Genomic DNA, 22,868 nt, shown 5'->3' on the forward strand with positions numbered 1-22,868 from the left:
TTTAAGTAAAATCACCAGTTTGTGCAAATTTTCATTTTCCTACTCATATTTAGCAATGTTGTTCTCTGGTTTTCTATCATGATTACCTCTTTTCCACCTATTCTTGATGGTCTTTTTAGACTAAGAGAACAAAGCCAGGTATTTACAAGATGTATATTTAATCTTGTTCTGTGAAGATAAATTACCATGTTTTGTAGTCAAAAAGGAATGCATGCATGTGCAGATGGGGCAAATTCTGGACAAAAGATACAATGAGACTGAAAAACCCATCTGCCACTTTTGAAGAGCTGGGAGCAAAAGCAGGGGGTAGGGAGCAAAAGCAGGGTACTGCACATGCCCCCTGCACACAACACTACCTAAGGGGGGGCAAACCACCTACGCACCCCTCCGCCCGAACACTGGATACATCCCTACCCTCACCCCATATAAGGAACCAACTCGCACCCGCCTTGGGGAGCGAGCAAGGGAAACTTGCTTGTTTTCATTCCCCCCTGCTGCAGCAGGGGTCCCAAATAAAGCCTTGCCTGAAACAGACAAAAAAAAGGAATTAAGGTAAGGAATACTTTACTGTCTTATTGGCATGCTCTGTGATTCTGTATCCCTCTGTTTCCTTGAGCTGTGGCTACATAATTTGTTCAACAAATATTTACTGAGTGTCTACCAGGGTCAGGCATATGTTAATGTATATATGTTCAGCTTTACCCCAACTGTGTTCTCTGTTACAATGAAATTATGTGTCTCTATGTTCTCTATTTAGGAAATTCTCAATATCAAGTTATTTGAACTTGTTCCTAGGAGCTAGATTTACAACTTAGTGGTGGCAATACTAGTAGTATCATTTTGGACTCTTTACTATATGCTAGGCACTAAGGATTTCACAAAATTATCACACTCAATTCTTATAACATCTGTTCAAGGTTTCTGGATAAGCAAAGTGAGAGAGAACTTAAAGTAACTTATCCAAGCTCCTAAGACTCTTAAGCCTGATGTGAGAACCCAGGCAGTCTAACCTCAGAACTTAGGCTCTCTAAACTCTATGTTATCCATTGCCTTAATGCTTTCCTTGTACTCAAATCCATTTAGGACCTTTCCTGCCTGTTCTAACTAGTATACTTCAGGGGCCACGCTACTTAAGCCTCCTCACTTGGCTCTCAGAGTGCATTTGAGCATGTTGTCTGGATTTCTGAATGCTGCCTTGTCAGTCTTCTCACTGCAGTGTCCTCTGTACCTGTTATGACATCCACCTTGACAATTTGGATTCCTCGCCTTCCTAGCTGGAAGAACTTCTTCCTTACAGCTTATTCTGTTTTTAAGCTCATGAACCACCATAGTGTTGTTCTGTGTTACCAAATCCCCTCCTGATCTTGAGGTTCCATTGCCTTTAAAGGTATCACTCTGACATGTTCTCTGATTTCCTTTGCATCCGATGCCCAATTTCCCCCCCCCAGGTCTAAGTTTCTGAGACAGCTGTAACATCTGGAACAATGAGCAGCCAATCTACAAACTCTTCCTCCTCACAAAACATCATAGTTTTCTAATTAGAGCCTAAAATGGAATTAATTATTTATACAAGAACGGGGGCATTTTGACTGTCACAACTAGCTGAAAATAGCTTCTAACAAAGTTTTCTTGCCTTTAAACTTTCTCCTCTATAATATGTCATCCTCAAATACTGATCTGATCATAACAATTTCTTTTTCAAGATATTTCAATAATTCACAATCACCAAAGCATAATAAAATCCAGTTGACTTGGCACAATATCTAAGGGTCTCCATGAACTCACATGAAAGCCATTTCCCAGTCTTACCTAAGCGTACCCTGTCCTTTCACAGCAGTCTCTAAACTATGGTACGCATACTCTTGGGGAACCAGAAGATGTTAAAGATATGTGAGCAGACGGATAGTTTTAAGACAATGTGCTTTGTTTACATTTGTGTCTCTACTGCTTGAAACATGGTGAGTACTCAATAACTATACTTTGAATGAATGAATGAATCTTAACAGTCTATAAATATTCTTCTAATACAGATCTATTTGAGAAAATCCCTACAGTCTTCAAATTCTCCATCCCCAAGGTTCCTTTCAGAATACTTTTTCTTCCACTTTCCAAAAGGAAGGCATGCTTCTCACACATTCCAAATATTACTAGGGTACCTTGCCATGGGGAAGAAACTTGGGAGAAAAATAAAAGGAAAATTTGAAACATTGTGTTGATATGAAGTGAATGACTCTAATAACTTGGAAATCAGTTCTTTTGCAACTTAGTTTCTAATTCATGCTTTCACCAAAATTAGAGAAGCATTTAATAGATTTATTAACAGAGAGAATTAAAAGAGAGAGGATGAATTTTGAAGATAAATCACTGGGATAGTTTTGTCTTGTTTTGGGAGGGCTTACAGCTGGGCTCCTACAATTTAGAAAAACGAATAAAGTCGTTGCTGAACTCTGTTTAATTCAAACAATAAGTAATAGTCACCCACCAATTTATGAACTAAATTTTTTAAATGTCATTAAATAATGTATTTTCAGCAACATTTCATTTTTTTATGTTTAACAAACATAGATCAAATTTTTTAGAATATTTATCTTGCTGGATAAAGGGTTTACTAATAATAACTGTAATGATAAATTCATCCAGGAGAATGCTTTAAACATTTAGTGTTGTAATCAAGAAATTTAAAAATATATACTTATGTTTACTGCAAATAAGTATGAAAGGGGGACCAGTAAAAGACTTTTAAGTATAAAAATACATGACATTGGAATACAGTTCTGTGGGAAAAGTGTAACGTAGTCAAAGAAAACAAGGAATGCTATAAAATAAACTATTGCTTAAAAAGCCTATGCATGTATTTTTAAAATGATTGTTAAAAAATATCAAATGTTTCTGATATTTAGATTCTAATGAGTATATTTAAATAAGTTATATAGCAGCTCATTTTCAAATATCAATATTTTTGGTACAGTACAAAATTAAAATTCTTTAAACTTCTGACAAAATAGTTCTATCTGTCAACTTAAAAATACACAAGCAGAAATAAAGGTTTCTAGAATTCTTTCTGAGGACACATGAAATGGTTTAAAGACACTCTTTTATAATGATCTAGTTTTCTACTTACATTTCATAGTATATTTATTTTATTAAGGTGGCCCCTCAGCCTAATAACCCTTTCCAACATTTCTTTGGTTACCAAAAGTCTGCGAATCTTTCAAGATTTCACCAATGCTGTATTTCTCTTTGAAGTAATCCTTCATTCCAATGCCCTGACCTCTGTCATAATCCATGACTTCTTTTCTTTTTAACATCTTTATTGGAGCATAATTGCTATACATTTTTGTGTTAGTTGCTGCTGTATAACAAAGTGAATCAGCTATATGTATACGATATTTCCACACCTATCCTGACTTGTAGCTACTTGTATCTATCTGCTCAAATAGATGATAAACATCCTAAAATATTTCATTCATTGTTATATGACCCAGAGGCCCAGTAAATCGCTTTGTATCAAGGAAGGAAGTGCTTCAGGGTACTGCTGAATGACATAATATTTTTATTAATTGAAGGTAAAGGATACTAGGCTTAGAAACTGGAAGAATGATGGCAAAATAGACAAAATTAGGGAGAGAATAACTTGCAGGGAAAGACGTTAGGAATAATCGTTTGGTTTTCGGCTGGTTGGTTTGGGTAAGACTGGCACAGCCAAGTGGAGATGTCCTAAGGTCAGAAACAGGAGACTGAAGTGTCTGTGAAAGAACGGAGCTCAAGAGATAAATTAAGGAATGACCTGTGAAGAGATGACAGACAACTCTCTTAAAGTGGATGAGCTCACTCTGGGAATGAGTTCCAGATTAGCATAAATCATTTAGATGAACAGAAGAAGATCAAGAAGAAGGATGGAGCTAGCAGGGAAGGTGAAACGGGGCCTGATAAGTGCAGGGATGAAGAGAGGAGTGAGATTTAAAAAGGAGCAAATGATCAACGCTGTTGAAGGACTGAGACTAGTCAAGTAGGGTAAAGACTAAAAAATAGCCAAAGGGTGATAGTTGAGCAGAGGTAGAAGACCAAAGGGCCTTGTATTTTAAGAAAGGTGTGGAAATCAAGGAAAGGAATTTATGAATAAGAATGGAAAGTAGCATAGAGCAGAAATCTGAAGTGTGGCAATATAAAACGTGCTGCACTTATGAGAGGTGGCAGACATATCGAGCTCACAGTTTGTTATTGCTGTTATTTTGTTTTAAAGTTAAAATGGGAAGAGGACTGCCTCACAACAGAGAAATAAGAATGATGGGGGAATTTTAGGAGATAAGTGCAAGGGAATACACTTAATTGATGGCCTGTAAAATTCTTACATATTTTTTTCCTACATTTTGCATTCAGCATCTTTACAATTCCAAAATGCTTTAATATACTGTATCATAAACAGAAGCTCTAGTATTGTTCCTTAGATAAATAAGTTGATATTTAAGATAAAGAGGAAAAATAATAGTAAATCAATTAGAATTAAATTCATAATAGTAAATCAATTGAATATATAGAATTATATTCAAATCAAATAGAATATAATATTCATATATTATATTCAATAATAGTAAATCAATTAAAAATGATAGTAAATCAATTAAGTATTATCCTAAAGCTTTTTATGCATTGTGATACTATGTTAGAAAATAAAAATTAATTTAGACCAAACAAGCCTGTTTTGATAAATTATATTAAATATATCATGCCCATATCACTTATTTTAGATTTTAAGTTTCTAAACCTTCTAAGATGTAATTGCATCTCCTCGTAAAAGTCAGTTTTCTGTGATACCCTTAATAATCGTAAACTATCTTTTTATTCTTATTTTGTTGACATGAATAGAAAAAAACAGTAATTTCAAATTTACCTTTTAAAAAATCAAGACACAACTTTTAAAATAACAATATAAATAGGATCTTCTAGGAATTTTTGAACCAAGTTTAACATCTACATTAACTAACATTCTTCTGAAACATAATAATAATAATAATGAAGCATTTAGAGATAATGAAAATAGCTACTCGAAAAGATATAAAGGATAACTATGCCAAAAGATTCACACTTGCCTTAATTTTCCAACTATTCAAAAATATCTAAAGAGCTTGGTTTTCCAATGACTGAATCAGACCTTGGAAAGCCTTCATATAGGTTATGTAAAGAAGATGAAATAGAAAAAGAAAGAAGTCTACTTTTTTACACATTCTGCATTTATACAACTTTGAAGTTTTCTATAAGCTAAGGTGCTTTTTTTTTACAAAAACAGAAACAAATCAAAATTCAATCAGAGGACTAACGGAACTGCATGAGGGGAATTTTCTCCCATCAGCCATTTTGGCCCGCTTGATCCCCTCTGGAGAATCAGAAAGAGGAATGGGATGGGGCAGAACTTATCAGACTCCAGGTATAACCATAAGCCAGGAAAACAGCTTTCATAAGCTACAGACCACAGGGCAGAGAGTACCAAATGCTTCTGGGTATCACTTTTATATCCAGAGGGACAGAATTCTGTTCCTCAAGATTAGTAAAAGAAAACCTTCCCCACCATTCAGCTGATTTCAATCATGGTACTTTTCCTGAACATATCACTTAGTGAGTCAGAACCCTTCCCTTATCTCTTGCCTCATTACCATTTTGTCTTTTCAGGATCAAAAAATGAGTTCTTTCTTTTGATAAGAAATATAAAGCAGGGGAATGAGGGATTTCAAAGAACGAAACACACACAATCCTTCTTAACTAACCAATTAACCACTAATAGAAAATAGAGTCTGGACTTTTGCTACCTGGTTGGATACTATGTATCAATATGTCTTCTTATGTGACAGGATGATGTCTCTGTACAAGTTTAATTCAACCCACATTCATTCAACAAATATTTGCTAAATACCTAATGTTTGTCAGGAACAATCTCTGGTGTTTGGGATACAGCAGTAAACAAAACAACAATATCCACCCTCCTGAAATGTATATATTCCAGTGGAGGGGCTGGGGTAGGGGATGGGGAAAGAAACCCAGAGCAAATATAATAAATGAAATTCTGTAATAGGCTAGAAGATGATAAGTGTCATGGGAAAAAGAGAACATAGGTCAGAGTAATTTCTGAGGAACAAGTTTGAAACAAATGTCAACTTTTGATAAAGTATGAACTCCTGAACCTCATATATTTATGCCAAGCCTTAATAAGACTCCTTATACAGGTTTTGTAATTAAAAATTCTACACGTAAGTATGTTGCAAACATCAGACTATAAGTAAGCCTGAGTAATACAATTTAAAGACTCGTGACAGGAAGGACTTGTGTGTTTTTGTCCCCACTGTATCCACTGAGCCTAGAACAGTGCTTAGCTCATGATATGTACTCAATAAATACGAGTTTGATGAAGGAAGTGAAATATGGTTGGGGACAATGGGGATGAGTGATAAGTGATGAGGATTCTTGAGATTTCAGGCCATAATATAAGAGCTGCTCAAACTCTTCATATGCTCAAGGGGCAGAATTTGACTTTCAACCTAAGCAAACTCTTTTTTCACATTATAATGAAATTTTTGCCAAATGTATGTTTACTGCATCTGAGTTGTTGATTGCAGCTACTCTTTTGCAAAGGAGATGGAGTCGGTTTATGGTGTATTTTATTTTTCTACCTTACTACAGAGTCAGCAGCTGATAAAGTGTTGACAGGCTCAGGAAAGCCAATTAAAGGGCTATACACAGAAAATTAGACCTTCCTCTGCAGCTGCAATAAAATGTAGAAAGATATAACCATCCATGTTAACTGCGAAACTCCTCTTATGTCCTGAAAGGAAGGATAAATGTTTATCCTTATGCCAACTGTGGCAAGCTGCAAAGGAATCTGCCTTCAGGACACTATGTGAGGGTGGAGACCAGGACAGCAAGGTCCAAGTGTGGAAAGATGTCATTTGCAGCTCAATGTTGCCAAATTAAGAATAAAAAAAAAAAAAAGAATCTGATTAGCAAGCACTAAGCTATGAATCTATGAATTGTCAGCTTAAGACCTGTAGTTATCTTCTTCCAAGAAAGCAGAGAACACTGTGGTAGTTCTCTGTGTTACATTAGTTGTCCAAAAGCACAAGAACATCATCTTTAGAAAATATGAGTCCCAGAAAAGTTTATGTCATTTTTTATGTACAGCAGCAATTATTTTCAGTTGTCTGTACACATGAGCTCCTTTAGGGCAGAAATCATATCTTTTTCAACATTTTATTGTATAAACTCAATAAATGGCAGTTACATGAAACAATAAATGAAGAAATGTAATCTGTTTTGCTTTGTTAGCAATGTTCAAATGAAAATTATTCAATAAAACTATAAATTAGAAATTATGATCAGCTTGCATGACAAGGAGAGAATTCTGGAAGTTATATAAAAATGAGCACTTTCAATGGTCTAAATTGTCTAGACTAGATAGCTACGTTGACCACATTTAGCAAACAACTGCTCCATTTCCTTTTGATCTGCAGAAAAAGTTTTAATCGTTACAGAAATTATATATATCACATAATACCTTTTATTAACAAATTCTAGCTTTAAAAAGGGACTGGCTTTAAAAATGAGAAGAGTTAAGGAACAGTCTCAATATTAAATAAAAGGCTTACAGTGAGACACAAAGAGTACATTAATAAGATCAAGATCATCTGATTCTCGGACATATATTACTCTTTTACCTGATATGCTGACAGCTACGTACTCAATTCATATAATTATCACAGCGTAAAGGAGGAATGTTTATGAAGGCAAGGTCATTGATAATGTAAAACAAAATGGTCTCAGCGTGCCCACTATGAGCAAATGCTGAAACATTACCCATTTAATGAGAATTAAGAATACATTAAAACCTAGAATTAAGTACATGAAAAAAAAAAAAAGCTGCCTAGACTCAGGAAAGATACTACATAGGCTACAGTTTGATGCTTGATCTGCCTTTTCAGTTATTTAAAAATGTTCCTAAATATCTATGCCACAGATATTTGGATAACTTTTCTTTGTTTTGCAGAAGTTGAGGGGACATTTTATAGCCCCTACATAAAAAACAAAAAAGTACCTGAAGAATTGCAACCTCATTACGAAGTTGGCTTTCTTGTTTTGTTGGAAATCTTAACTTGTCAATGATCTTAATAGCTACATCTCTTCCTGTTTTACGATGTTTTCCTTTAAAATAAAAAAGAAATATTAGCATAATCTTATTATATATCATCTCTATTAAAGGATAGCAGAATTTATAAAAATCTTTTGGAATTATAAAAATGCTTTACTGAATAACATTTCTGATGAACACTGACTTATATCCATAAAGATTTCACTTCTTAGCTCCATTTTCTACATCAAATATGCACTATAAAATTAGCCACAATTTACAACACAAAAGAATTAGGACATTAAAAGCTATTTGTATGAACAGCCTGATATTTTCTTGTAAAATATATGTTTTAGAAACAGGATACTGAGCTACTTGATATAGAAAATATTCATACCATGGGCAAAAGTCCTCTCCTTAAGAAAGTATAATTTTAAACTCCTAAAAAATGAATGTATGTTATAATGGAAAGAATAAAAGTCTTGGCTCTGTCCCTTATTAGCTTCATGATCTTGAGCAAATCACTTAAGCTTTCTGAGCTCCTCATCTTCAATGGTAGGGTTGTTGTGAGAATTAGATGTAATAAGATACGTACAGTACACGGAGTGCCCAGATAACTATACACACTCAAAAATATGAATTATCATCATCATCATCATTGTCATCACCTGACAGTCCCTTTACATACATCACATCCCATTTAATTCTCACAGAAAGTTTTCTAGGGAATCACAGGGTACCCTCAAGCTTTTAACTCCTACACTACTAGATTAGAGAAGGTATAGAATATAGGAATGCTAATTGAATTTGAAAATGAACCTAATTACTAATTTTTTTGGTCACATACAAACTAACTTGAAATTCCATTATTTCTACATTTGGTGTAAATCTAGTATTCCTTTCCCCTACATCCCACTTTCACTATTCCTTCCAACTCCTTCCAGAATACCTCCCTTCCCAACTGACAAAACTATTGTCTTGCTTTCATGTTCTCTACTTTCTTCACATCACTTCTTAACTCTTTGACTCACTGCAATCTCTATTCCAATGCAGACTTTTATTGCATCTACTGTCTTCAAGGTTGCAGCTTCTTTTGTCTCTATGCTTCTGTCACTATGGCAACTGACCTCTCTTCTGTGACTGTTCTTATCTGCCTCATCCCATATGTATCCAGACGTAACATTTTTTTTTAACATCTTTATTGGAGTATAATTGCTTTACAATGGTGTGTTAGTTTCTGCTTTATAACAAAGTGAATGAGTTATACATATACATATGTTCCCATATCTCCTCCCTCTTGCGTCTCCCTCCCACCCTCCCTATCCCACTCCTCTAGGTGGTCACAAAGCACCAAGCTGATGATCTCCCTGTGCTATGCGGCTGCTTCCCACTAGCTATCTATTTTACGTTTGGTAGTGTATATATGTCCATGCCACTCTCTCACTTTGTCCCAGCTTACGGAGGCCTCTTCCTATGCCTGCTCCTTCACTGTTGGATGTTACAAATTACCTGGCACCTGCTGGTTTCTCTAACCTCATTTCTTATCCCTGTTTCACCTCCACACTATATGCAGTTATGTATATTTACCATGCTTTATATACCATTATTTTTTTGCATGCAATTATTACACTGCAGAAGAATTTTCTGTATAGTACTTGGTCTCCTCTATTATATTGTTATGCCTTAACAAAAAGCACAATGGTTGCTGACTTGATAGATTTTCTATCAAAAAAAAATTTGTGCATTTTATAAGAATCAAAATTACTTTTAAAATAGAGTAGAATTTAATTAGCTTTTAAATAAAAAGCACAATATTATACTATGATAAATAATATTGAGTGAGACACTGTAATTATTTCAGAGCACCCCAACCTCACCAAAAAAAGATAATCTGTTACTGATTATATTAAGGAAATGGAAGTTATGATGTCATTTTATAGGGCAGGTGAAACACTGATATTAAATCTTTCTTAAAGACTTGAAAAATGTCATTGAACTGGCTAGAATCAAAAACAGCAGAAGCTTTAACTAAATTTACCAAATAGCTTGACAATAAGAAAAAGGTAAAAATTCAGTATTTTACTTCAAAAATGTAAAAAATGCAAACCTTACCAAAATACATAATATTATTAAAGATGTTAGAATTAAAGAATTTTTGAATGGACTTCTATAGCATTCTGATCAAATATGCTAAGAGGAAAAAGAATCTTTATGATTACAGCTGCCTTGTTTCTCAATATTTTGTCTAAATAAACCAATATTTAACCAGTATAGTGTATAGAGTTTGTCAATATTTAAGCAGAAGTTTGTTGATATTTAGTAGTAGAAAAATTTCTCTTTCAAAACAGAAAGGTACTGAATTTCCATTTAGTGACTACCTCAAGAGAAATTTCTAAAGCGGTAAAACACAGAGAGACATACATAAAAACGTATCTACATATAAGTCTTTTATATTTTTCTTGGAGATATTACTTTTCTAAACAAAAATGCTAAAACTTTAAATTAATAAAAATACTTAGTGAATTAACCTACCTCCATAGACAATTCCAAACTGCCCAGAACCTAGTACCTCATCAGGAAAAATCTGATAAACTGTGCTGATGTCCTATAGGTGCAAGTCCAGAGAAAAGCAAACATGAAGTGGAACAAAAGATTAGTCCTAATAAACTCCATAATTTTATTAAATATATCATTAACACTGATAAAGATTTTAAACATAAACAATTAAAATTTAAATGCTAGATGAAATCTACAATATAACTATAATATTAAAAACCCACTCTTCAATTTAATGTAATACTGTAATGTTGGACAACTATTCTAAACTTAAGCAGCAGAAATTTTCTAATGTTCAATTATATAGGTTTCATTAGAGAGGAAAAAGACTGAAAACTATATGTCATTTATATACATAATGTCAGTATTCAAAAAGTGATTCGCTTATTGCAATGGTTATTTAGAAATCTCACATTAAATAATCATGGTCACCAAGCATATGTCTGTGTGAGTCCTGATTCCAACCATTTCATTCTTTATGGCTAAAATGCTGTGGCTGCCTCTTTATCAATCATCCACATCCACATGAATTTAAACTGAAGGAAGAGGGGGCCGAATCACTGTGAGTGAGCCAGAGACACCACAAAAAGATGACAATCCACGATGAAATTCTCATCTGTGAGGTAACCAAACTCTTCTACTTTTACCACTTCTGGAGGTTAACAAGTCTCCAAATGTCTACTCTTTCCTTTTTGAAATAATAATTGCTAAGTAAAGCATTCTGTTTTAGATGACTATGCTTAGTCTGTGATTTTGATGACCACACTCATGAAAGCACAATGCAATACTTTTTCACTTTCAGTATTCCTATGACATCCTATGGAATTTTCTGCCTATCCTCCACCCTTGTACTCTTTGTCCTTTCAAAAATAAAAGTCCTGGACTTCCCTGGTGGTGCACTGGTTAAGGATCTGCCTGCCAATGCAGGGGACATGGGTTCGAGCCCTGGTCCGGGAAGATCCCACATGCCGTGGAGCAACTAAGCCCATGTGCCACAACTACTGAGCCTGCACTTTAGAGCCCACGAGCCACAACTACTGAGGCCGTGTGTCACAACTACTGAAGCCCGCACACCTAGAGCCCGTGCTCTGTGACAAGAGAAGCCACCGCAATGAAAAGCCCGTGCACTGCAACGAAAAGCAGCCCCTGCTCGCCACAACTAGAGAAAAGTCCACGTGCAGCAACAAAGACCCAACGCAGCCAAAAATAAATAAATAAATTTAAAAAAACCCAAAAATTAAAGTCCTTTTACATCACATCCTACCCTCTGCATATTCCATACATTGCTATCCTTTCCCTTTGTCCTTCCCTCCAGAAAACAACTACAAGTTCTCTCTATCCTGTGATTCCTTCAGAGTATCCATGGTTCAGAGTTCAAGGTTGTCTGAAGACAAGAAAATGAATTAATACTACTCCAGTATTCTGAGTCCAAACTACTACTCCATCTTTCTCTGAAAGCTCCATGGCCACCCAGAATTTTCAGCCAAACAGGGTGGAAGAACCCCACAGGAATCTAGAATTTCCCAAGAGGCTTATAGGTAGATCAGTATTTCCCAAAGTCTTCTCTGGCTAAGCAAGAACAACAGGAACCTTCAGGTCTTAGAAATCTATCTCGTGATTGACAGAACAAGAATATGTCTAATTTTCATTACAAAGTTTCCCTAATTCTCTCAATCATGTTTGGTTTTCAGTTTACTTTATGCCAATTTAGCAAAGGTTGCAAAGCTATGCTAGTGATGAATCGAGTTTCAGGGAGTTTATTCTTTAAAAAATAGACTCAGATCAGTGTAAGGCTACAGACTTTTTCCTTTTGGTAACAGGCATAGCAATCAAAATAGAGGGAAAGATCGAGTCACAGGATGAGGTAGGAAAGGCCTTATTACTTTTGGGCTGCTTGCTACAGTGACAAAGTATAACCAAAAGAAGCAAACATATGACAGAGTGTAAATTATTTCATAATATGTATGATCTATAATTTTCAAAAACTGAGCTGAAAAGATGGAGTTATGTGGCACAGCCGACTAGGGTGCTAGAATGTGGATCCATAAAATCTGATTTATGCAGCTTTCTGAGGTCTCCTTGTTAAGTACAAGTGACTGTAAGAGTATATGCAGCTCCTTGTCATACGACAGCACTTCTGGGTAGCAATCAAGGAATGAGAATAAGGACATGTTTAAGCTATTCATGCAACACAAATAATTTATTCCATTTTATCTGGTATTACATAGTATCAACCATTTAAAATTCCAGTACCAAGATGCGCAAACGTGAAAAATCAGGCATTGCATTATAATTGTTTATCTGAGATGAAAAATAGGTATTTAACTTTCCACACTGCAGAACAGATGATAGAAAATCACTAAGAGAATTGATACAATGTAATGTTTCTAAAATTTTATAGAAGAAAAACATCCAAAAGGACCCTATTTTATTTTTCTAGAAAACACTAAAAAATTAAAATTTCAGATCAATAAAAATGTATTTTATGATGCTCTTATTTTCAAATAAAGGATCACAGTACCAAGTTTTATATTAGTAGGTACACACTCACCACATTTTCTTGAATCTGGCAATTTGATACTGAAATACTCACAGAAATATCTCCTGGAAATACATGTTAAAAAATACACAAAATAAGTAAGAGAGATAATATCAAAACAAGTAAATACATGCTTATTAATAAAGCTGCAGGGCTGTTTTAAAACCACAATAATTAGACTTTTCTAGAAAAATGTCTGTTAGAATGTTTCTTTCCTTTTACAGTTACAGATTGACTCTGTACTTGGCTTTGAAAAATAATATTTTGTCAGTTTAGAGTTAGGAGTCGTAAAGACTTGGGTTCAAATACTGGTGTGCCATTTCGTAACTCTGGTACATGCTGAGACAACTTAATGTCTCTAGGGCCTGATTCCCTCACCTGTAAAACAGGCTAATCATTAACATCCACCTATTGGGGTTATTTTAGGCATTAAAATAGAGACCTCACATAAAATGCTTAGCACCCAACTAGGCATATATATCCTATTAATATGTACATTGGTTGTAGAGATCAATTGAAAAGTTGTGATAGATCATCAGATAACACACTGTGATGTGAAAACAGAGGGCTTTTTGCCATAGGCTTCATTATTAACAGCCATTATAAGATTTTAAGTTGCATTTTAAATAGATACTCCTCTAAAATATCTTTTACAAATTCATCCTCAATACTTGATCCTGTTTGCATTTTGGTAAAATTTATCTCATTCTACAATGAACAGAGATTTCTTCCTGGGATAAAATGATCAAGAGTTTCCAGGTACTCTGCCCACTAAGCATCCTGCCCAGAATAGCATATTAGGTGGTTTTGAGGACACATGTTAACTCACATTTGCAAATGGCATGACTGGCATTCCAAGTCAAGCTCAAGCTGACTAGATTACTTCTTCTTTTATGACCAACAGCTCTAGGTTTCTGCTATTGCCTAATATATTGGGTTGACATGCATTTGTTCAAAATTTTAATGTAAAATGAAAAATAAAATAGGATCATTTAATGAATGAGATATCTTAGTATGTGTAGCAGCAGCTTTTATTTGGAGACCTATGTTCTAAAGATAGTCAGAAAACTAGCAGACTCACTGTGCACATTGGTTCCTGAACCCACGGAGGAACCCTTGGGAATAACGGGCATGAGGGCATGCCGGATCGCCATCTCCCACATCCTGGCCACGTCTGCACCAATGCCGCTGGTGAGGACACTGCTACTTGGTGGTGGGCTGGAGGGATTGACCACATTTTCTCCCACATAATACACGACATTTGCTGTAGTGATCTCAAAACAGTGAGGATTGGCCCCGCTAGGGATTAAAGCTGATGGTTTTGCTTGTTCCAGAGATAAAATTTCTGATAAAGGAATTTCCTGTGGAAGAAAGAGTGTGTTAAACGCAGTTTATCAAAACTATGTAAACTTTCAAATAAAATTCATGCCAGGGACATGTGAGAAATGGCATTACAATCAGCCATCAAATGGTTTCATAAGACACAGAATATTACTAAGAAGAATACAAAAATACCTTTAGAAGGGGAAAATTGATCATCTCCTTTCTACAGAAAAATTCAAGTGACTTTTTTACTAGTTCATGTGGTAAGAATAAGTATGAATAAGAATAATAATTTTGAACCTGCATCAAAATCTAAGACTTACAATGTAAATGATAATTTTTATAATGGTGAGGTAAAATCACGACCCTTTTGAAATGCATTTGGGTATGTGCAGCTGTTTTTAAATTTCAACTATTCTTTAAGGCACTGAATGAATCATATAATTTGATTTGATAGATGTTAATATAATAATATAGCCACATGAATAGTTTTAATGAGAAAAACCACAGAGAGTGGTTTTAAAAGTAGTTGCTTTTTGTTTGTTTTGTTTTGTTTTTAACTTACATCTGCTTAGTTTTTTATTGAGTTAAGTATAAAAGCCCAGTTAATCAACTCATTAAATTGACGGTGAAGGCAGGACACTTGAACTACATTAACAGGATTTAAAAAGTGGTTGGTCTTTTAGTAGCTCTCTGGTAATCCCATATGCGCACACACACACATACACAAATTTGTACAGTACTCTGGATATAGGATTTCCCCCCATAATCTTATATAATGTGCTGTTCACAATCTGCAGTATTTTGAAAACTATATAAATTGGACATGACCAAATTAGAGATGTCTGATAAACTCTTATAAAGTACTTGGGAACTTCAGCTCTAGTCCTGAAAAGATCAATTTTAAACTATAAAAAAGGAAAATTCAATATAAAATCACAAGACTTAATAGACATCTTTGAAAAAAAAAATCGAATTGCAACTCAGTTTTCTACTTTTTCAAATATGACCGAGAGAAAAAGAAGTACAAGTAGTTATGTCTGCATTTTTAAAATAAACTATTAGCTGAGTGGACTTGGGGAAGAAAAAAAAAACTATACAGTATTATTGCACTCCACGAATATGCAGAATTCCAAAATGTGCCAGCACTGAAAAACTGCCTTGCATTGAGATTTTCCAAGAGGTACAACGAGCCTGCCAAGAAAGCAGCTGGTCTGTGCTAACAGCTTGCTGTCTTCAGTACAGGGCTTCATAATGTCAGTCATGCTGCTCTTGCAAAAATCCCTTAATGTAGAAGAGCATTCAGTGCTGATAGGTGGGGCTATGATCGATGGTGTGGGATTGAATCCATATGCACACTGAGCTTCATTTCATTGTCAAGAATTTGAACAAGCTGCTGCATGGATGGAAGGTGACCAGATTCCAGCTTAGACCACACAGGTACATCATTCAAAGTTATCTCAAATGCACCTGTTAACATACACTGGTTCTCAATCATGTTGCTCAAGAAGAAGACCATCATGCATGCATAGACCTTATTTTCTTGGCCTCACTGCCAGATGCTAGGAGCTTGCATGCCAAACAAAGCAAAAGGATCCTTGCCAACAATTATTAAGCCTAATTAATAGGCTAGCTTGAAGACCGACAGGAAAGATGCTATGTGTCTATATATTGGTTGAGGGAGGTAATTCTCTCCTTCAATGAGGATGCCTGGGTACCGCTGGCTAACAACCCGCGTGTACTCCTAAAACACCCACCTATAACCTCAGAAAACACAAATCTCGAACTTGAGCAGCGGCCCCGTGGCGTACTGCATCTTTAATCTCTTGCCAGGCATGCCGCCCAGGTTGGCCAAGGCATCGCTCTGGACCACCACCGACGCCGCCACCAGGAGAAGTAGCAGAAGCCTCATCTTAAAACAAGCCAGCCATTTCGGCCGCCCTCAGACTCTAAAAGTAGTTGCTTTTAAGAAAATATAGGGCTTCCCTGGTGGCGCAGTGGTTGAGAATCCGCCTGCCGATGCAGGGGACGCGGGTTCGTGCCCCGGTCTGGGAGGATCCCATATGCCGCGGAGCGGCTGGGCCCGTGAGCCATGGCCGCTGAGCCTGTGCGTCCGGAGCCTGCGCTCCGCAACGGGAGGGGCCACAACAGTGAGAGGCCCACGTACCACAAAAAAAAAAAAAAAAAAAAAAAAAAAAAAGAAAATATAGATACTAAAAAAATTGATCACCACATTGTGTTCCAGGAGGTATAGAGTGACTAAGAAATAATAACTTTTAAAACAATTTTTTAATTGAAAAGTTAACGAGGTCTCCTTTTTCTGTTAGATCTGTGTAAAGGGGCCATGGAGAATGACACCAACTATGCCTGAGCCTGCATTAATCTTGAAGGAGCAAGTATATACTGTCTTCAGTATGAATTTCTTTTGGAACCGTGTTTTACTGGGTGATAACGTTATGCAACACCTGTATTATTTCATGTAGAGAGACAGAATGAAAATAGCTGACAAACTTTTTTCTAGGGGAAAGTGTTCCTTGTGAATATTGACAATACATGGAGAAATCATATAATGTTTCTTAACCCCCAGTGATGTACTGCAAGGCTACAGATGCAAAACAAAACAAAGAAAGTTGGATAGAACAGATTTTAGGAATTTACTTTTCGCTAATCTTCTGTGACCTTGAATTTTTCAGTTAAAACACATCTCTGCTAAAATAGTCAGTTAAGCTTCTTCTCTCCCCCTCCCCCTCCTGCCCCACCATCACATGGGGCCAGAAGCATTCCACAGGGATATCTGAAATTCACAGATGACTAACAGGGGGTCACAACCTGATTCCCCCCAAATGTGTAAACTACAGAGAAGAAAAAATATCCCTTGGAGCAAGCTCCAAAAGAGTCATGTCTGTTGGATGTATTTTGTATTTCTGATACTCTACATTCCCATGAGAAAGAAAGAGGGGGTGTGAAACTTCAGTCAAGGAAAGAGCCACCCTTACCTTGTAGTACCTGCTTCCTGTATCATTTTGAAAGAGGGTAATACATTTGCTATCCAATCTCCAATAGTGCCGTTTCCGCTGAAACAGAAGTTGGATTTAGTACCTTTTAAAAACTTAAAAAATATCCAAGATAGATAAAAATCAAAACATTTTCCCACTGGGGACATAAGATTCGATGGTGGAAAGTGCATGGGCCTTGGACTAGGAAGACTAACACTCAATTTCAAGACTCTAGAAGGTGACTACTCAGCAAATGTGTGGTGAGTTTCTGTGTCTACATCCGAGAGTTATGAATAATAAAGGAGATGATGTATTAGCACCCAAGCAGTGCCTGGCACTTACTGCATGTATAGTAAATAGAAAACTCCATTTTAAAATTTATTTGATGGCTTGAAGAGCTAAAAGTGGATTTGTAGCTGTAATAAGATACAAAGGCTAAATAGGAGATATAATATTTATATATTCTTATTATTTTAGAACATAAGGCATTCCATGCTGATCCAGCCAGGTATTCTGGCTTCCATTAGAGATGGAAGAGCTCTGACTGTTACAGCAGAACTAAAGGATGTTCTGTAGGATGGCAAGGTTGACTCCATGGCATCAACTTAACAACATCAGGAGAGTGCATCAATAACTAGATTCTCTCTTAAGCTCACTGCAGATCTAAACTTCTATGATTTGGTGATCAGGTCCTTGTGTGTCTGTATGTGTGTATGTGTTTCTTCTTTTTAGACCAAAACGCCCTAATACTATTCTTGGTCTCTTCCACAACCTATCTTAGACCAGTCAAATACACTAAATGTGCCTCAAATATTTTACCATGTCTAGGAAGGACTGTATAGTATTCAGTTGAGTCCTACAGTAAGTCATGTAAATCTCCCTCCAGAAGAGAAGGCTGAGATTATAGCTAGAGCGATTAGGTTATAGATGTCCATTTATCTAAAGAAATGATAGGAATCCTATAGCTAGGGGGTGATGAGGAAAACACTACCAATAGCTGAGAAAGAAGCTTAGCACTAAATGTCAATTAGCTTAACTGAAACATACTCAAATTTCTTTCTCTCTTACACACATGCACAAACTCATTCATCAACTATTAGGAAAATAAGAAGTAATGAACTACTCAGACTATATGAAAAAATTAAAATGTGTTGTCTTTTATCTAATAAATTATAGGATTCCTGTATTTCTGAATAGGTCAGTTTTTTAAGTGAACACCTAAGGATCTAAGAAATATATAATAGTTATCATTGTTTCTTCTCTTCCTAAAATGCAGTGCTTTAAAAAAAAAAAACCTGAATCACAGAGGAGTGCTCTGAAAGCAAGCCTGTAAAATGACAGGCAAGACATTCAAGTTCTTTGGAAAGCATCTCAAGTAATGGAGGGAAATGAGTTTGTTTCCCTGAGATTGCTGTCTACACTTTTCTCTAACTCAGTTGTTAGCTCAACTACTTGGGACACTCAGAGACTGTGAACGTGCTCCCCCAGTCCGGTGCCCTGCCTGCACTGAGGTTTGCTCCTGGTAACCCAGACATCCCACAGTCTTGACAGGGCATCAGCAGCTCCTCTAATTAAAGCTCACAAGACAAGAGAAAATTTCTTGCTGTGGATCTTACCAGTGTGTCCTTGCTGGTGTAGTGGACCATCCACCCTTCTTTCATCACCGTGCTGCTTTTCCTCTTCGTGTGTTTGACAGACTGCACTACTCTCATGAGTGGGATATTGTTGCTTGTTGATGGACTTGAAAAGTCAAAATATTTTAGGGAAGAAATGTTTTTAGATACAGATCTTCTTTTCCTGCATAAAACCTTATTTCAGCTATTTCAAAGTGAAAGTCAAAAAAAAATTTCATATCCCATTTTTACTGAACGGTACTGCCAGAGTACCATAGTTCAGAATCTGGATGACTCTGAAGAGTGATAGGCGCTTTATATGTACACCTTAACAATTCCGAGGGAGGATAATAAGCACCTCTGTTTTCAGGCTGAACTGCATGGTGCTCAGTTTTGGGGTGAACATGGGGTAGATTACAGTTTTAGTGTACTGAGGCCACAGTATTCAGAATCACACATAAATGCTTATTTGCTTGCTACATATTACAGCCATAATATTAATCATTTAGAGATAATATCAGTTACTGTGAATTTCAGTCTCTCTCTGGATAATTTCACAAAAATTAGAATCTGCTGTTGAAACTGTCTTTTAAACAACTATTGCTCATGGAATTATGCCCATCCTTCGTGTCTTTCTTTCTCTGTCTTTCCTGTCTCTGTGTCTTCCTCTCTCCTTCACTGCCCCCAACCACAGGCCCCCCTGCCCACACCAATCTTTTGATACTGAAGAAATGTACACCTTTGAAAGACAGTGGGGTCATAAGACTAATATTTGCCAGTATTTAAAAAATATTTCTCATGCTATTGAATAGAATAAAATCCAATTATTTTATTGCTCTCCTCTCATGAACAATTTCAGTCAGTCAGTGAATATGGTATTTGTAAAATGGACACAAAAGTCTGAATACACTTTATAACATAAATCAGAGGTTTGGAAACTATTTTTGTAAAGAGCCAGGTAATACATATTTCAGGCTTTGCAGAATACTTAACTTTGTCATTGTGGTGCAAAAGCAGCCATAGCCATAGCTATGAATGGGCCTGGCTATGTTCCAATAAAACTTTATTACAAAACAGGCAGCAGCCTGATTCGGCCATAGTGTGCTGACCACTAATATAAAAAAGGGGATCACCTACAAATCAAAAAGTACAGATAATTAGATGACAAATATGAAACTCCACACACTTCTGAAATAAATCAAGAACAGTAAAGTCCAGACGTATGTGATATTTGTAATAGGGGCCAGCTATAAAAATAGATGGTGTCTGCTGAGGTTGATCCCTGACCTCTGTATGTGCACACAATGAGTTTTTTTTTTAATGTCTTTATTGAAGTATAATTGCTTTACAATGGTGTGTTAGTTTCTGCTTTATAACAAAGTGAATCAGCTATACATATATACATATATCCCCTTATCTCCTCCCTCTTGCATCTCCCTCCCACCCTCCCTATCCCACCCCTCTAGGTGGTCACAAAGCACCGAGCTGATCTCCCTGTGCTATGCGGCTGCTTCCCACTAGCTATCTATTTTACATTTGGTAGTGTATATATGTCCATGCCATGCTCTCACTTTGTCCCACCTTACCCTTACACAATGAGCTTTGAATAAATATTAACTTAGTAGTAAATTTGTGATTTGCACATACGTGTAACCTTCACATGCAAAAGAAAATGGGTCAAAGAATGAGGCAATACCAGGAAAGGATGCAAACTACATTTCTCCAAGTGAATCCCGACCTCTTAATTCCAAAGTTAGGAGTCTCCTCCATAGTACACAGCTCATTTATAAACAAATTATAGACATACCTCAGAGATATTGCAGGTTTGGTTCCAGATCACAGAGATAAAGCAAATATGGCAATAAAGCGAGTCACATGAATTTTTTGGTTTCCCAGTATATATATAAGTTATGTTTATACTATACCATGGTCTACTAAGTGTGTAATAGCATTATGCTTAAAAAAACCAATGTATCTACCTTAATTAGAAATTAGTTTATTGCTTTAAAAAATGCTAACCATCACCTCAGCCTTCAGGGGAGATATAATTTTTTTGCTGGTGGAGAGTCTTGCCTTGTTGTTGATGGCTGTGGACTGATGCAGATGGTGTTGGCTGAAGGCTGGTATGACTGTGGCAATATCTTAAAATAGGACAACAATAAAGTCTGCAGCATCAATTGACTCTTCCTTTCATGAATGATTCTCTGTAGCACGCAATGCTGTTTTATAGCATTTTATCCACAGAACTTCTTTCAAAATTGGTGTCAATCCTCTCGAACTCTGCTACTGCTTTATCAACTAAATGTATGTAATATCCTAAATCCTTTGTTGTCATTTCAACAAACTTCACAGAATCTTCACCAGGAGTAGATTCCATCTCAGGAAACCACTTCCTCTGCTCAACCCTTAAAGTTTTATCATGACATTGCAGTCACATCTTCAGACTCCACTTCTAATTTTAGTTCTCATGCTATTTCCATCACCTCAGCAGTTACTTTCTCCACTGCAGTCTTGAACCACTCAAAGTCATCCATGAGGTTTGGAAACAACTTCTTCCAAACTCCTGTTAATGTTGATATTTTGACCTCTTCCCATTAATCATGAATGTTCTTAATGGCATCTAGAATGGTGAATCCTTTCCAGAAGGTTTTCAGTTGACTTTGCCCAGATCCATCAGAAGAACAGCCATCTATCTATGGCAGTGATAACCTTACAAAATGTATCTCTAAAATAATAAGACGTGAAAGTTGAAATGACTCCTTGATCCATGGGCTGCAAAATGGATGTTGTATTAGCAGGCATGAAAACAACATGAATCTCATTGTCCATCTCTGTCAGAGCTCTTGGGTGACCAGGTGCATTGTCAGTGAGCAGTAGCATTTTGAAAGGAATATTTTTTTCTGAGCAATAAGTCTCAACAGTGGGCTTAAAATATTCAGTAAACTATGTTGTAAACAGATATGCTGTCATCCAGGCTTTGTTATTCCATCTACAGAGCATAAGTAGAGTGGATTTGGCATAATTCTTAAGGGCCCTAAGATTTTCAGAATGGTAAATGAGCATTGGTTTCAACTTAAAAGTTACCAGTTGCAGAGTCAGCCTGTTCTTTGAAGCTTTGAAGCCAGGCATCATCTTCTCTCTAGCTGTGAAAGTCCTAGATGGCACTGTCTTCCAATATAAGGCTGTTTCATCTACATTGCAAATGTGATGTTTAGTGTAGCCATCCTCATTTATTATTTAGCTAGATCTTCTGGTAACTTGCTGAAGCTTCTATATCAGCACTTAATGCTTCCCCACCTTGTACTTTTATGCTATGGAGATGGCTTATTTCCTTAAACACCTTGTGAATCAATCTCTACTAGCTTCAAACTTTTGTCCTGCAGCTTCCTCACCTTCCTCAGCTTTCACAGAATTGAAAAGAGTTAGGATCTTGGTCTGGATTAGGCTTTGCCTTAAGGGAATGTTGTGGCTGGTTTGACCTTCTATCAAGACCACTGAAACTTTTTCCTTCAGCAATAATGTTGTTTTGCTTTCTTATTATTCATGTGTTTGCTAAAGTAGCACTTTTAATTCTATGAAGAACTTTTACTTTGCATTGACAACTTGGCTGACTGTTTAGCTCAAGAGGCCTAGCTTTTGGCCCATCTCAGCTTTCGACATGCTTTCCTCACTAATCGTAGTTACTGCCAGCTTTTTATTTAAAGTGAGAGACGTGTGACTCTTCCTTT

General features: G+C 36.2%; 1 protein-coding gene and 1 pseudogene across 2 annotated transcripts in view; both read right to left on the reverse strand.

The window, feature by feature from the left end:
* The window catches only part of PRKD1 (protein kinase D1), a 344,329-nt gene that overhangs the window by 31,030 nt on the left and 290,431 nt on the right, over positions 1 to 22,868 (reverse strand). Inside the window, exons 8-13 of the mRNA XM_082618918.1 lie at positions 19,144 to 19,267; positions 17,528 to 17,605; positions 14,290 to 14,569; positions 13,221 to 13,273; positions 10,646 to 10,718; positions 8,081 to 8,187 (exon numbers count right to left, since the gene is read on the reverse strand). Coding sequence (XP_082475044.1) covers positions 8,081 to 8,187; positions 10,646 to 10,718; positions 13,221 to 13,273; positions 14,290 to 14,569; positions 17,528 to 17,605; positions 19,144 to 19,267 — 715 coding nt within the window. The remainder of the gene's footprint in view (positions 1 to 8,080; positions 8,188 to 10,645; positions 10,719 to 13,220; positions 13,274 to 14,289; positions 14,570 to 17,527; positions 17,606 to 19,143; positions 19,268 to 22,868) is intronic.
* LOC309803040 (thioredoxin reductase-like selenoprotein T) lies at positions 15,582 to 16,443 on the reverse strand (annotated as a pseudogene). Its single transcript has one exon. The product of its transcript is annotated as a thioredoxin reductase-like selenoprotein T (transcript).

This window comes from Mesoplodon mirus, assembly GCF_964341445.2.
Source record: "Mesoplodon mirus genome assembly, chromosome: 4".
Taxonomy (NCBI): Eukaryota; Metazoa; Chordata; class Mammalia; order Artiodactyla; family Ziphiidae; genus Mesoplodon; species Mesoplodon mirus.